This window comes from Hyperolius riggenbachi, chromosome 9 (assembly GCF_040937935.1).
Source record: "Hyperolius riggenbachi isolate aHypRig1 chromosome 9, aHypRig1.pri, whole genome shotgun sequence".
In the NCBI taxonomy this organism is placed as follows: Eukaryota; Metazoa; Chordata; class Amphibia; order Anura; family Hyperoliidae; genus Hyperolius; species Hyperolius riggenbachi.
Window position 1 is genome coordinate 253,807,369 of NC_090654.1, and position 15,019 is coordinate 253,822,387.

The 15,019-nt window shown below is 43.1% G+C and overlaps 1 protein-coding gene across 2 annotated transcripts in view; it reads right to left on the minus strand.

The window, feature by feature from the left end:
* Window positions 1–15,019, minus strand: part of SPTBN5 (spectrin beta, non-erythrocytic 5) — a 379,061-nt gene that overhangs the window by 246,391 nt on the left and 117,651 nt on the right. For both annotated transcript variants that reach the window (XM_068254311.1, XM_068254312.1), the window contains 3 exons: window positions 12,532–12,689; window positions 9,570–9,702; window positions 7,639–7,784 (listed from right to left, as the gene is read on the minus strand). In XM_068254311.1, coding sequence (XP_068110412.1) covers window positions 7,639–7,784; window positions 9,570–9,702; window positions 12,532–12,689 — 437 coding nt within the window. The remainder of the gene's footprint in view (window positions 1–7,638; window positions 7,785–9,569; window positions 9,703–12,531; window positions 12,690–15,019) is intronic.

Below are 15,019 nucleotides of genomic sequence, written 5' to 3' on the forward strand. Positions count from 1 at the left end.
ACGTTAATTTTCCGTTTAAATAGTGAAACGTATAATAACGTTTAAAAAAAATTACTAAGTAACCCTCCCTGTACCTACCCCTAACCCCTAGACCCCCCTGTTGGTGCCTAAACCTAAGACCCCCCTGTTGGTGCCTAAACCTAAGACCCCCCTGTTGGTGCCTAAACCTAAGACCCCCCTGTTGGTGCCTAAACCTAAGACCCCCCTGTTGGTGCCTAAACCTAAGACCCCCCTGTTGGTGCCTAAACCTAAGACCCCCCCTAATGGTGCCTAAACCTAAGACCCTCCTTAGAGATCACTGTATTGTGTGTAGAATAATGTTTTAAAAACAGTAAGGGATAAAATATAGTACAATTTACATTACGTACTGATCGCTTTGTTTCGTGAATAATAATGTTTTACAAACACTAAGGGATAACTTTTAAAATAATGTTTTATTGAAATAGGAAACGTAAATCATCACAAGCAGTTATAAAACATGAAAAATCTTCGGGCGCCCTTGGAAAACGTTATTATTCTCGGGCGCCCTTTTTTCCTGTTCGGCGCCCAGTAAACGATAATTATTATGGGAGTGAATGGCGGCGCCCGATTTGTCCACTAGCCACCTGCGCCCTTTTTTACTGTTTCCGATATTTTCACAGCGTATTAATAAAATGCCTTTTAAGCCACCAGCAAGCATTGGGGGTTGGTTAGTGTTAGGAGTATCCATATTTTTCCGACTATAAAACGCTCCAGACTATAAGATGCACTTCGCTTTAGTAAACCTGGTGCATCTAATGGACATATTATGGAGCTTTCCCCCAAAGCTGTATCTAAGCGCCTCTAAGCTATACTGCCCAGCTACACTACAATAACCCCTGCTGCCCCTCCAGCTAAGCTACACTACACTAACCATAGCCATATGCTAAATCCCTCAGGATCATCCCAGGATGGGGTGTCCACAAACCAGGGAGACCACACAACAGCAGCCCAACAAACCAACCCCCTGGCTTATGGTCAATAAAGTCTAGCAGGAAGTAGTCCCATCCTGCAAAACCAGGAGCCGAGCCTGGGGGCTTCACACGTGCTTAATGGGGGATGCAGCAGCATCTGAGAGGGCAGTTTACTTATAACTCCCAGCCGAAGAGCCACCAGACCAGAGGAGGCACCGCGGAGATGTCCAAGATTTCCTGCCGTTAATTGGCACAGGAACGGAGTGGGGGCACTTCACAGATGTACAGCAGGTGGGGAACCCTTGAACCGCTCTGCCACTACAGGATATAGCCAGAAGCTCAGCATCTTGCTCCTCCCCTCTTGGTACTGTGTATTTTGAAAATAAGACACACCCACTTTCCCCCATCAGTTTTGGGGAAGAAATATACGGTAGGTAGAGAGTCGGTGAGTGTGAGAATAGGGTTAGGTAAAATGATAGTAGAAAATTGGTAGAATTACCAAAATTCTACTATCGGTATTAACCAGTGCACAATAGTAGAATATCGATCATTTTGCCAATATTCTACAAGCGGCTTCACCCGGCACCCAAATTACCGTGAGACCCTTTTTCAGCACACACTTCTTTTTTAGCTAATTTCAAGCCTAATTTCTCTAAAGTATACCCTCTGCTATGAATGCTACAAGTACTACAGTGTACTGTATATATGAATGCTTGAAGTCACTTCAATAACGTGTAATGGATTAGTGGGTTGAAGTGAAAAACACAAACATTAAAGTTTTTGCAGCAAGCTGAAACCCTCAGCATATTCAACACACCATCTTCCTAATTCTCCCCTCCAATTCCCGTCACACACAGCCTCAGGGCCCGTATCTGCCAGATCCAGATGACAAAATCTGCTACCTGACACCAACAATCACCGATCAATCCAAACATGCAAATGAAATGGAAGAAAGTACACTGCTATGTCTAACACGTCAGGCATTCGTCCAGGAGGGCTGCTTTCAATTTCCCTAATTTAACAGGCATGGAACATATTAAGTCAAATCAAATGCCAAAAGGGTCAGCTGTATTGGGATGAAACAAAATGTATTCTATGCACGAAATTCAACTCAAGCTGTCTAGGTTGTAATGTCATTTTAAAAGGAGCTATATTCTTAGGGCTGGTTTTACACCTGATTTCTGCGTTGCGGTGGGGATGCAATGCTTCTGCCGCATCCCACCGCAACGCAAAAAATAAATTTATGACCCTGCGGCAGAGTGCGCCGACAAGGCTATATACATAGCGCTGCCCCGGCTCAGTGATGTACTGCCTGCTGAGCAGGAAGTTCGTTACTGTGTTTCCCTGGAATTCCAGTCGGTCCGCACATGCACACTGGGACGCACTGCACTCCATCGATTCCACATAGGGCTTGATTCACAAAGCGGTGCTAACCTACTTAGCATGTCTAAAGTCTTTAGACGCGCTAACCAGGGTGCTAAGTAGGTTAGCACGGATTTCTCAATTAGATCGCGCGCTAACTTTGCGCGCGCAAAGTTTTACGTGCACAAAGTTTTACTCGCGCTAAGTCCCATAGGCTTTAATGGGCACTTCGCGCGGAGCGCCCTGCGCAGTACGCGCGTAAAGTTTTACGCGCATAAAGTTTTGCGCTCGTAAAGTTTTATGTGCGAAAAGCTTGTTTAGACGTGCTAAGGGGGTTTTCACAGGCGTGCTAACAGTTAGCACCGCTTTGTGAATCAAGCCCATAGTGTGCTGCCCATAGACTTCCACTACCCCAAACACAGTGCATTAAGCCCGGGGCTTACAGTAACGCGCTGTTGCCCCTTCGCGGATCAGATACTTACGGCGCACTGCAACGGACCGCAATAAGTGCGAAAGTATCAAGAAATAGAATTAGGATTATAACAAAGTGGTGTAAAGAAGTAAAGGGGTAAGTTCAGTAAAGGCACACAGATTTTCTTGCTATCTTATAGTGTTTTGCCCTTTTCCTTATGGAGTAAGACATTGATTCGTTTCCTTCTCCTCACCAGACATTCTTGGCAACAAGAGTGACATCTACAGGCTTATATTAGTGCTTCACAAACAGCTGTATAAAATTCTAGTAAGCTCGGATTTATCTCATTAACCACTTACTGCATTTACTGCAATATTGTGGTGGATGCAGTTCCCATTCATCTAAGTCCTTATGTTAATGATCGCCGGCAACAATAAGAAGCCTGCAGTCATTGTAACTAAGGACACATCCATGCATTACCTCCTGTTCGCGTACTAATAGAATGCACAGGAAAGTAATGAGCAAGGACATCTTGTGACCAAAAAGTAAAGTTAAATTTTTTTTTTACTAAAACAACACACACTTACTTCCCACACTCTCCCATAGTACCCAAATAAAATTTTTGCATTGCAAATAAAACCCCAAAAACATAGGGGCTGAACTTTTTTTATATATATGTCAAGAGGGTATATTACAGTTATTTTTAAATAACTGTACTGTACCTGCGCAGATGTACTGCACCTGCGCAGAACACTCCAGGCCACGTGAGCTCGGACACGATGGGCGCAGCTGCTCGCTAGCGCAGGTGCAGAAGATCACGACCTGGCGAGGTCTGCATCTCCAACAGAGGGGATCCTGGGAAACCACAGCTGCGTCGAGGGGAAAATCGCTTGCCAGATGCTGGAGGAAGCCCCAGGTAAGTAGATCCCATTATTTTTATATCCTCAGATGTGTCCTTTAAGGCGGTTAGTAAATCCAAAGGAAACAGCAGATTTGGCAAAACACAAGAGGACACTAAGAGCCAGATATAGTGTAGTATGAACTGGTAATGATGAATAAATAAAATGAAACAGAGTAATAAGCTATACTCAAAAGACAGGGTTACCACTCAGGCAACCTCTGTGTAGACAGGTGGGTAGATTAGACCTGTCCCCACTCAGGATTAAAGGACAACTGAAGTGAGAGGGATGTGAAGGCTGCCATATGTATTTCCTTTTAAGCAATACCAGTTGCCTGGCAGCCCTGCTGATCCTCTGCCTCTAATACTTTTAGCCATAGACCCTGAACAAGCATGCAGCAGATCAGGTGTTTCTGACTTTATTGTCAGATCTGATGAGATTATCTGCATGCTTGTTTCAGGTGTGATTCAGTCACTACTACAGCCAAATAGAACAGGAGCAATGCCAGGAAACTGGTAATGTTTAAAAGGAAATAAATATGGTAGCCTCCATTTATCGCTCACTTCAGTTGCCCTTTAAGAAGTTGCTATCCGTAGAAAGAAAAGGGGTAACACCCCTCCATCAGGGGTGGACTGGGTGAACAGAGGCGCCAACCGTATGAAATGCTGATTATTAATCATCAAAAATGTATTGTATACTCCAGGGGTAGCACTGAACCCCTGGAGTATATAACACATTTTTGTTGATTAAAAATCCGCATTTTCTTGTGTCTGCTTGGAGGAGATAAGCACCACTGCCTCTTCGACTTTTTAAACTTTTTAGCTAGTTTGAGGGCTCGTTTCCACCATAGCGAATCCGCATGCGGCGACGAGATGCGGATTCGCTTGAAGTGGCCGGGGCTGTTTCCACATGTGCGGCGTGCGGGAGCGATTTGGCGGCGGGCCAAATCTGCACGACGGGACCCACAGAATTCGCCTGCGTCGGGAATCCGTGCGAATCGCCGCTAATGTATTTAATAGTAAAAACGCATGCGTTTGTTACATGCGTTTTTACCCGCGATTTCGCGTGCGATTTCGCACCTTTTTCAATGTTATTTTGCCCTGGCAGTGTCAGGGTGCCATGCGAAATCGCACGCGAAATCGCGGGTAAAAACGCATGCGGAAACGCATCCGCATGTGTTTTTACAAGCGTCGGAATGCCGGCGAAATCGCGTCGCAACAGTGGAAACGGGCCCTTATACTGTTGGCACCTCTGTTCATTTGTAGCAGATTTGGCAAGTTACAGTAGCAGAGTCAAGCCCAGACTTGTCAATATCACGCTTTATATCTCCATCATTTTATCCTGTCACGCTGCATGCTTGGAATAACTCGTCTAATTAAAGCCCGGAGTCCGGAAGGAACTAGAATTGCCATCATCGTTTATTACCAGAGCGCAGATAAACAACTAATCCCCGCTTCCTCTGTAAACATTCCCTGACTCTTCACCTGAGATGTCAGAGCTTCGTGCAAAAGCACAGGAGCTGAAGAGATTAGCGGTGATCTGAATTCACCTACTTCATGACACGCTAAACCAACAGCAGCTGTTCCATCATCACTGACGAGGGAGAAAGGACAAATGTGCCCTCGTTTGTAAGGAAAATCTCTGCATGTTTATATTACTTGCAGAGGTTCATGCTCTGTTCTCAGTGATGCGGCGTAAAGGCTGCACTGTGACTGGCTTTCCGCACTGCTGTGCTCAACCTATATGACATTTACAGTATGGCTGTTTAACAACATGCAGTATCCCAATGCCCTGCATGCAGTGTGTTACCACAACATGTGTGTGTGTCACCAGTGACAATAAAGCATACTTTTCATTGACTGTATGCACCACCCCTTTCCCACCACCCGGTGGCGCTGTCACACTGACACAGTCTCCTGGATTCTGATCACATGTCATATCATGTGATCAGATGTGATCGGACCCAATAGAGCTGTTGGAAAGTTAGAGCTGCAAGTAGAGGAAGAGAAGAAGCCGTCTGGAACAGGTAACTATAACTGCTCTCTGCTACCCACTGCACTAGACAGCCAAATGAGATTTGCTGACAGAGGTTTAGAATGCACAGCAGCTTTCAAACAAAAAATGTTGTTTGAAGCGGATAATGGTTAATCCTGCCAGCTGAAAACTACTGAAATTTAACCATAGCATCGCTGGATCTGCAGCACCGCACAACCTCTCTCTCCATCAGGGATGTAAATAAAAAGACAAAAATTTCAGCAGCAATTAGATGCCACCAACTGAAAGCTCTGTTGGTGGTCAGAAAAGGAGGCAAGATTCATTTGTGTGCTAAGTTGTATGGCCGTGCAGCACACTGATAAAGCTGCAGTGTGCTGAACTGTAAAAAAATCGCCTGGTCACTGGAGGAGGGGGGGGGGCAGGCACGTAAGCCTGTGGTCCTCAAATGGTACAATAAAGTGTACCTGAGCCAAAGCTCAGATACAAAATCAAATTCTTAAATTGGAAGGCTCTGGATCTTATTGAGGCTTCCCTCAGCATCGCTCGTTGCAGAGCGCGGACCCTCCAAAGATTACCAACAAGGGATTACGGGTAATCTGATCGGGGCCATGCTCCTCTTCAAACAAGTCATGCTCCTGCCAGCATAAGAGTGCTGCCCCAATAAGCAGGAGGGTCGGGGGGTGAGTGGCGGAGGACTGGAGTAAAAATGATGGTAAAACCCGGAGGGCAGGCCATCACTGTAAATCCTTTCAGAATAAGTGCAAGTCAAATTACCTATACAGGGGTAGGGAACCTATGGCTCGGGAGCCAGATATGGCTCTTTTGATGGCTACATCTGGCTCACATACAAATCAGTAGGGGTTGATTCACTAAGCTACACTGCTCAAGCAGCGCAGCTTAGTGTGGCAGCGCAAGTAAAATTTTCAAAGTAGGCACGCTACTGCTGTAGCATGCACTACTAACTTACTCGCGCTCCCCCCCCCAAAACTAACAGCTGCTCCAATTGTCCCACTCTGGGTCCTGTCAGGTCCAATGACTTTGTAGGAGATCCTTGCACTTTGCTTGGCCCAATAGGCTGTCTGTCACTTGACAGGCAGCCTATTGGGCCAAAGTGCAGGGATCTCGTCCTACAAAGTGAATCATCCCCCAAGTTTGCTAGCTAATTGTACAAGCTATTAGTCGGTATTTCTCTTGTCTGGCTCTCAAGGAAATTGCTGATGTTGCTGAAACCCAAGAGAAGCTGAAGACATGTCTGACACTTCCACTGCCTGGCGATCAAGAGTATGCACATCACCATAGCAACAGGGACGCGAGCCCTCTGCTGCGCATGCACACTGTGCCAGTTTGAAACATATTGTATGGCTCTCAGGGAAATCCATTTGAAAATATGTGGTGTTTATGGCACTCTCAGCCAAAAAAGTTCCTGCCCCTGTACAGCAGGGGTCCCCAAACTTTTTCAGTCAAGGGCCTGGTCAATATACTTCAGACTGCTGGGGGGCCGGAACATACAGAAAATGATGTTGAAAAACATAACATTGAATCTAGGTATTGATTCCCTCCAATCATGCCTGGAGGAGAACTCCCAGCAGCAGCCATTCAGTCATGCCGCGGCCGAAGAACGTCTTTGTGCAGTAGACAGTGAAGCATACCCAGGTGACAACCTGCCATCCAGTTGGACAGCAGTGCCACCTGATGCAGAACTGGATTGGAAGCCAGCGAATGACTGCTCACTGGCTTCTATAGTATGTGAATGGGTAGTGCCAGCACTGCTATTCTATATGTAGGGCACCGACCTTTAAAGGTGCAGTGGGCTGCATCTATAAGTTATACATTTCATGTTTGGGGGCCAGTGAAAAAAAGACTTGGGGGGCCGCATTTGGCTTGCCTTAGTTTGAGGACCACTGCTGCAAAAGGGATGGAAGAGAACTCAGAACAACTCAAGTATGATATAACTCAACAGTGCACTGGAATACAAAGGGAGATCCTACAGGAAAAGTTAGTATGACATACCGTAGATAGGAAAATTAGTATGACCTACCGTAGCTCCTTTTGCTTTTGCACAATCTGCATGGATTCTGAATGTCCTCGGTCAAGCAGAGTATCGGCAAGCCGCTGGCACCCAGCCACCCTCTGACCTGCAGTTTCCATCTGGTGTTGGAAGGTGTTAAATTTACCCAGAAGGTGCTGTGAAAAGAAAGCTTTGGAATTATAGTGGACCTTAAGAAGGCTGGTACAATATACATTTGTTCTTGATTTGTCAGACAACATAGATTGCGCACGTTATACAAAGTTGGTGGCATTGATGGGTAAGAGGTTTGCACTCTTATCTTGGAGGTGTGAATCCCGGCCACAAAACTATGTGCTTGGAGTTTGTAAGTTCTCTCAATGTTTGGTTTTCCTCTGGTCATTTTAGGTTTCTCCTGGGGCACCTCTTAGTCTAATAATCAATGTGTGACGGCTGGAGTGGGAGGGATGGAGGGGCGCACTTTGGTGTCTCAGCCTTGGGTGCTGGAGGACCTTGTCCTAGCTCTGGTTTGTGACTCAGGACCCCAGAGCTGGGTGCCGTTTTTTACTAAACATGGTCCCATATGCAATTTAAGAGACACTGAAGCAAAAAAAAAAAAAAAAACTCCATCCTATGATAAAATGAATTGCATGTATAGTATGAATAATGAATAGAACATTAGTAGCAAAGAAAAATAGCTTTTTTTTTTTATAACATTGCATCATTCTATCATATTTGCAATTTACAAACCACACACTGTATTTTAAACTATGAAACAGAGCAGGGCTAATGACCCTTTGAACATTCCTGCAGTAATACCTGAAATAAACAAGAAACAGTGAGAGACAGGTTGAGATAAGTGCTTCAGAATACAGCACTGTGATGGGAGAGCATGTGCGAGCGAGCTCACGGCCGGGCAGGCACAGAAGCCTGACCCATCCTGGGGTCGCCGATCTTCACAGGCAGACAGCGGGAGACAGTAGAGGCCCAAAGTTGCGCCGAGGGACAAAGGCCTCAATTCACTAAGATCATGCTGGAGATAATAAGGCAAGAGAAAACTTACCTCCACACAGTGAGAGAGTTATCTTATCTCTTCATTCCTTAAGTTACCTCTTCTGTAGTTAATTTACCTCCTCTGTAGTTATTTTCACACGCAGTTAATAAACAGTCTGTCTTTAACTCTGCAGTTATTTTAAGGATTCAAGAGTTAACTTAAAGACAAAAGAGGTAACTTTAGGTTTGCCTGAGGTAGAATGTTTCCTGAATACTACATGCCTCATCACCATGGTGACCACTCTAGAAACGTTATTAAAGACAGGAGATAAGCTTAGTGAACTTAACTCTAAAGTGACTTGTAGGGGCTGGAAGAAACCCCAGGTAATTAAAGATAGTTTTAATGCCTCATCTTGTATACCCTTTAAGGACTCTACCTCTGACACAGAAAAACTAGGGTTTGAATCTGTTCAGTAAGCCTGCACCTATTCAGTAAGGAGATCTTGGGCAAGACTCCCTTACACTGCTACGGTCTACTGAGCGCGCCCTAGTGAGTTTGCTAGAAGAAAAGCGCAATATAAAGGTTATGTGTCTTGTCAGAGTGATGAAAAGTTATTTTAAAAAGATAGCCTATGTTAGAGTGACATGAGTGGGATCAATGTTTAATGAAAGTGAATTTACTTTCAGGTAGTAAGACTGACAGCATGGACAGGTCAACTGATTGAGGTGCCCACTAATGATACAAGCCTGATTGTACAATCTTACCACTTCTGTATTTTATAAGGGACTATCTAAAATCAATGTATGTTCATTAAGTTTACCCTCCTATTCCACAGATGTGATAAACCATCCAATCAAGATTGTATCATTAACGGGAACCTTTACACTGCAAGCCATGAATTGTGCATGTGTACTGACTGAGGTCTCCATCCCACCATATGTAACAGGAGGAACTCTCATGTGAGTCTCACCAGGACATGTTCATAGTCATTGCCATAGTCTTCCGAACTGGCCACTTGTTTCTGCTGATTGATCCATTTCTGCAGGTCCGCGGACTCTCTCAGGTATTCGTGCAAAGCCAGCGTTTCCTCCAGCTTTCCCCATCTATCCAGAGAGACAAGCGGTGGTCAAAACTTATTAAAAAAATGATTATTAAAAAAATGATTTCAAAACTACAAAATAAATGCTTTGGATTATAAATCCAGAAATTGGCAATCTATCCTACACATTTTCCCCACTGACAATTGACTTACAACATGAAAAAAAAAAGAATCATATTTCTCTTAATCATATTTCTCCACTCCTCTATGCATTTTTCGTCAACACATACGAGTCTGTAAAATTGATGTCTTGCTAAAATCAGCATAGAAATGGGCAGAAACATGCTATTGTGTTCAGGCACTAACTGTACATCGTTTTCTTCCAAGCATTCAAAATTTCAAAGTGGACTTGAACTCTTGACTTGACGCTAGCACCGGAATCAGGTAATGTATATAATGCGCTACCTGCTCTGCATATTAATGAACAGTACCACTTCCCGGGCCCCTCTCAGCTTCGGGCCTCCCCGCCACTGCAGTGGCACAGCAGCTATTGTTACGCCACTGGCTAGCTATAATAATATTCAGATACTTGTCCAGATTACCACAAGGCAATTATTTAAAATTTGATATGGTGTGCGCTTATTTTTGGATTTCAACTTCCTACCCTCTAATAGATGTTTTCGATGTAGGGTACCAATAGTTTGAGAATGCTGTATAAGAATGAGATTGATTTAGTTGTTTTTTTTTAAATGTTATAACTAAAAAGGTTTTTTTTAAAAGGCAGAAATTGGAGTTTATACATATTCATTTCAGTTTGAGTCTACACGGGCTTGATATAAACAGGGCTGTGGAGTCATGCAAAAATCTTCCGACTCCAACTCCTCAGTTTATTAAACCGACTCCAGGTGCCCAAAAATTACTCTGACTTCACAGCCCAGGACATAAACCATCTTTGTGTAATAAAGAAAACTGGAGTTCAGCTTTTGCAAACGCTACCCGAGCCTGGGAGGTTAAATAAGGGATGGTATTCACTATGATCCATTTGTCGTCTGCATGGTACTACATTTTCATTGAGAGCAAATGTAAATGTTGAAATGGGGCCATTTGTCATGAAACCACAAACATTGTAAGCCCCCGAGTGAGTAGCTGCCAGTGCTGCCATGTTTACTCATGTACATGTTCAAAATATGCAGAACTAAATTTTATTAATTAATGGCAATTAGAGAAAGCAATTATTTAAAGGCCTGATGAGGGTAGCCTAGAGTTTTTTTTAAATCATAGTGTGTTAACCTCTTCCCGACCACCTAACACCAATAGGCGTCAGGAAGGTGGCAGCCCCAGGGCCGCGTAACGCAGAAAGGCGTCAAGTCCTGGGGCCGGGTTTTGCAGGGGATCGCGCGCGTACCCCCGCTTGAGTGACGGAGCTCCGCTCCATTAACAATCTGCCGCTATCAGACTTTTAGACGGCAAAACCACCATCTATTTACATTGTACAGTGCTGCGATCTACGGCAGCACTGTACTGGGGACAGCCGCTGTCCCTTGGAGAGTAAAAACAAAAGATCACTCTCATAGACTGATGCCTATGAGAGAACATCCAGCTGATTGGCTGTCAGGGGGAGGGAGGGAGGAGGGAGGGGAAAATAAATAAAAAAAGAAAGTTTTTATTGAAAAAAAAGTAAGTTTTTATCCAGAAAAAAAAGGATAAATTAATTTGAAAAAATCCTAAAGCCCTGTACCAGCGATCAGAGCCCACCAACAGAAAGCTCTGTCGGTGGGCAGAAAAGGAGGGGGGGATCCATCTTTGTGCTAAGTTGTATCGCTGTGACGGTCATAGTGGTAGACAAGGGGAAGGGTGTGAGCATTGTGGGGCTCCATGACTTATAGTTATGCCCTTGTTATGTTCACAATGAAGCGTTGCGTCAGACAATTTACGGTAATCACATTGCTAATGCAATACAATTATATTGTAATGGTACGATGACATTATAGCTTTAGCAGTGCGATGGAATCTGTTGGCATAACAGGATGCATGCAGTGCGATATCACACAACCCGTGTGTTAACAGCTGCAGAGAAGCATATCTTGCATGTGCTGTTTTCTTCCCTGTATTCATTGCACTGCACTTGAGGCTTTCAATGCAACTGTTCTACTCCACTGCGATCCTGTTTTTACAGGCTATGCACCACAATGTGAGCATCTCCAGTCGAGTACAATAGCTACTACAAAAAAAACTATAAAGAAATAATTACATAAAAAAAATGACATATCTTATTTTATTTCACTGCTCACTAGCGATGAGCACAAATTTCACATAGACGTAATTTTGCATCGGAGTTCGCAATTTTAGTGCAAAAATCCTAAAGCGGAATTTTGGGAAAAATCGTAATTCATTCATCTGTAATTGCAATCATTTGTAATTTCACGCACATTTTCATGTCATTTTTGTGTAGTTTTGTGCCAGTTTTAGTGGTTAATAGCAAAGCCCACATACAAGCTATTGTCATTGAAACTGCAACATATGTTAAGAAAAAATTGTATACAAGTCAAAAAAAAAAAAATTCTCAAAAAGACCTTGTAGACATTATTTTTGAGAAAATCGATTTTAAATATGCAAACAAAAATGGTTTTTAAACTCAGAAAACTAAATTTAAAAAACATTTTTCTTCGCATTTTCACAAAAAACTGATTATATGAAATCAATTGAATTTACCAATCGTAATTACGTTTCAATATAATTGCGAAGATTTCCGTGAAATTCCACATAATCGTAATTAGCTGAAGACGATCATCACTACTTCTTACCTTCTGCCTTTTTGAAAAAGTTTAAGAATTAAAGGTTAAACCTTTGTGATTGAGAAGAGTTCACTGAGCTTTTGTGAGTTTTGCATTACCTGACATTAGCACGATCCTTTAAATCTTTCATTTGTGAATGCATCCTTTGGACCGGAGCATCTACCTCAACGTGGCCGACTCCAGGAGGCAAGCTCCGGCTGGCTTGTCCTAACTCATCCGCATGGTTTTGGTACAGCTCAATTTCCTGTTGTGTGTCCTACAAAGACAGGTGTTCCTCTATATTAATTGTCAAGATTGACCACTTCTCTACTAAGAGGTTTTTCCCCTTCTGTACCAGAGCAATTTTCACCTTTCAGTGCTCCCTCCATTCATTCGCCTATAACTTTATTACTACTTATCACAATGAAACAATCTATATCTTGTTTATCTTTTTCCACCAATTAGGCTTTCTTTGGGTGGTACATTTTGCTAAGAACTATTATTTTTCTAAATGCATTTGAATGAGAAAAAAATGAAAAAAAAATGGAAAAAATTAATTATTTCTCAGATTTCAGCTATTAAAGTTTTAAAATAATACATGCTACCGTAATTAAAACCCACCCATTTTATTTGCCCATTTGTCCCGGTTATTAAAGGGTTTAAAATATTTCCCTAGTACAATGTATCGCGCCAATATTTCATTTGGAAATAAAGGTGCATTCTTCCAATTTTGCGTCCATCACTAATTACAAGCCCATAATTTCATAAATAAATATTACTATACCCTTTTGACATACGTACTAAAAGTTCAGTCCCCTAGGTAGATATTGATTTTTTTTTTACTTTGTCATTTTTTTTTTTATTTTATACATATTCATTTAGGTACTATGGGAAAGTGTGGGAGGGAAGGAGTTAATTTAAAATGTAATGGTGGGTCTTTTTATAAAAAAAATAAAAAAATGAATGTAGGTGCAATTTTACTATTTGGCCACAAGATGTCCTCACGCATTACTTTCGGTTTTGCATACTATTAGTATACTAAAGAGGAAGTAATGCGTTCATGTGTTTTTCCGGAAGATACAATGACGCAGGCATCTCATTGATGAAGGCGATCATTCACACGGGTACTTCAATTAATGAATGGGAAATGCGTTGCCATTCATTCATCTCCCCGCTAATGGGCAGCAACAAGTACCCCCACGAATACACACGCAGGAGCAAGCGGTGGCCATCCGCCGCCATAGACGAATATCTAAGCCCCGGGGCAGCCCTGTGGGGTGTAGCTATACCGCCCTCGCCAAGGACAGTGGTTTACGAACTACCTTCTGTTTTGACTATAAAACCTAAAATCAACTTTTATTTTGAGGTCAAAGGAGTAAAAAGCATCCAGACATGTCAACATCACAATTTCTTATACTCGAGCTAGAGAGAAGTATTTTCATGTAATGTGCTGTACCCTTCAAAAGTTTGAGACATATTTATGTCGGATTTCTTTTTGTTTTCAAGTTCTGCAGGTTTTACTCAGTTTTCCAGAGTTACCATAGACGAGACAGAAATAAGGGCGCGTTTCCACTTGAGCGGAAACCGCCGCGAATCCGCAGAGTTTCCCCGCAGACAAATAGTGCGGGGAAACTCTGCCATAGGGTGGAATGGTAACGTCAGCTGAATCGCTACCGCTAGCGATTCGGCCGGCTTTTCCATCCGATTCGGCGTGAAGGATGCGGATCCCATAGCCGTGCATGGCACGGCTGATGGGATTCGCCTGCTTTCCCCGCAGACCCGGAAGAGACGGCGCGCGTCTCGCAGACGCGCACCGCTCTAGTGGAATCGCACCCTAAAGGTTTTATCTGTAACCTGTTTTTTGTTATTAAAACATTTTTGTACAATTAACTTTTAGAGGTAAGGGGTACTCATTTTCCCCTGTATACTTCAACTGTCCCAAAGGCTCCAATGCATGATTTAAAGTGGACCCATGGTGAGAGAGATATGGAGGCGGATTTATTTATTTTCTTTTAAACAATACCAGTTGCCTGGCAGTCCTGCTGATCTTCTGGCATCAGTACTGTCTGAGTCACACTTGTTAAACAAGCATGCAGTTAATCCAGTCAGACTTGAGTCAGTACCTGATGCCCATGCTTATTTCAAGGTCTATGGCTAAAAAGAATAAGAGAACCAAATTTAAGGGGATCCCAATCAGTAGCTGCTACCCCCTTTTACCATGAGAAATCTTTACCTTTTTTTCGAATATATCATCAGGGGAGGTCTGAATGTCTGATATTGTGGTGAAACCCCTGCCACAGTGTGACGTCATGACCATGGTTCTGACAGTTTGCCATCTGTGAAGTGAACCTTGTTGCATTGTGGGAAATAACGGCTGTTTCCATTGGCCAAGCAACCAGCATCTCCCTTTGTGCAAATGCATATCTATAAAAGACCACTTTACTTACGGTAAAGTCTTTTCCAGTAGTCATGAGGACAGCACCCCTGGATGAGACTTGTCTCCCTCCCCACTGTGGACAGGAAACTGTTAAAAGAAGAATTTGCATAAGCAATAGGCAGCCACATATAAGATACTACACCTGCCACAGTACCTCAGTTAATAAAAAG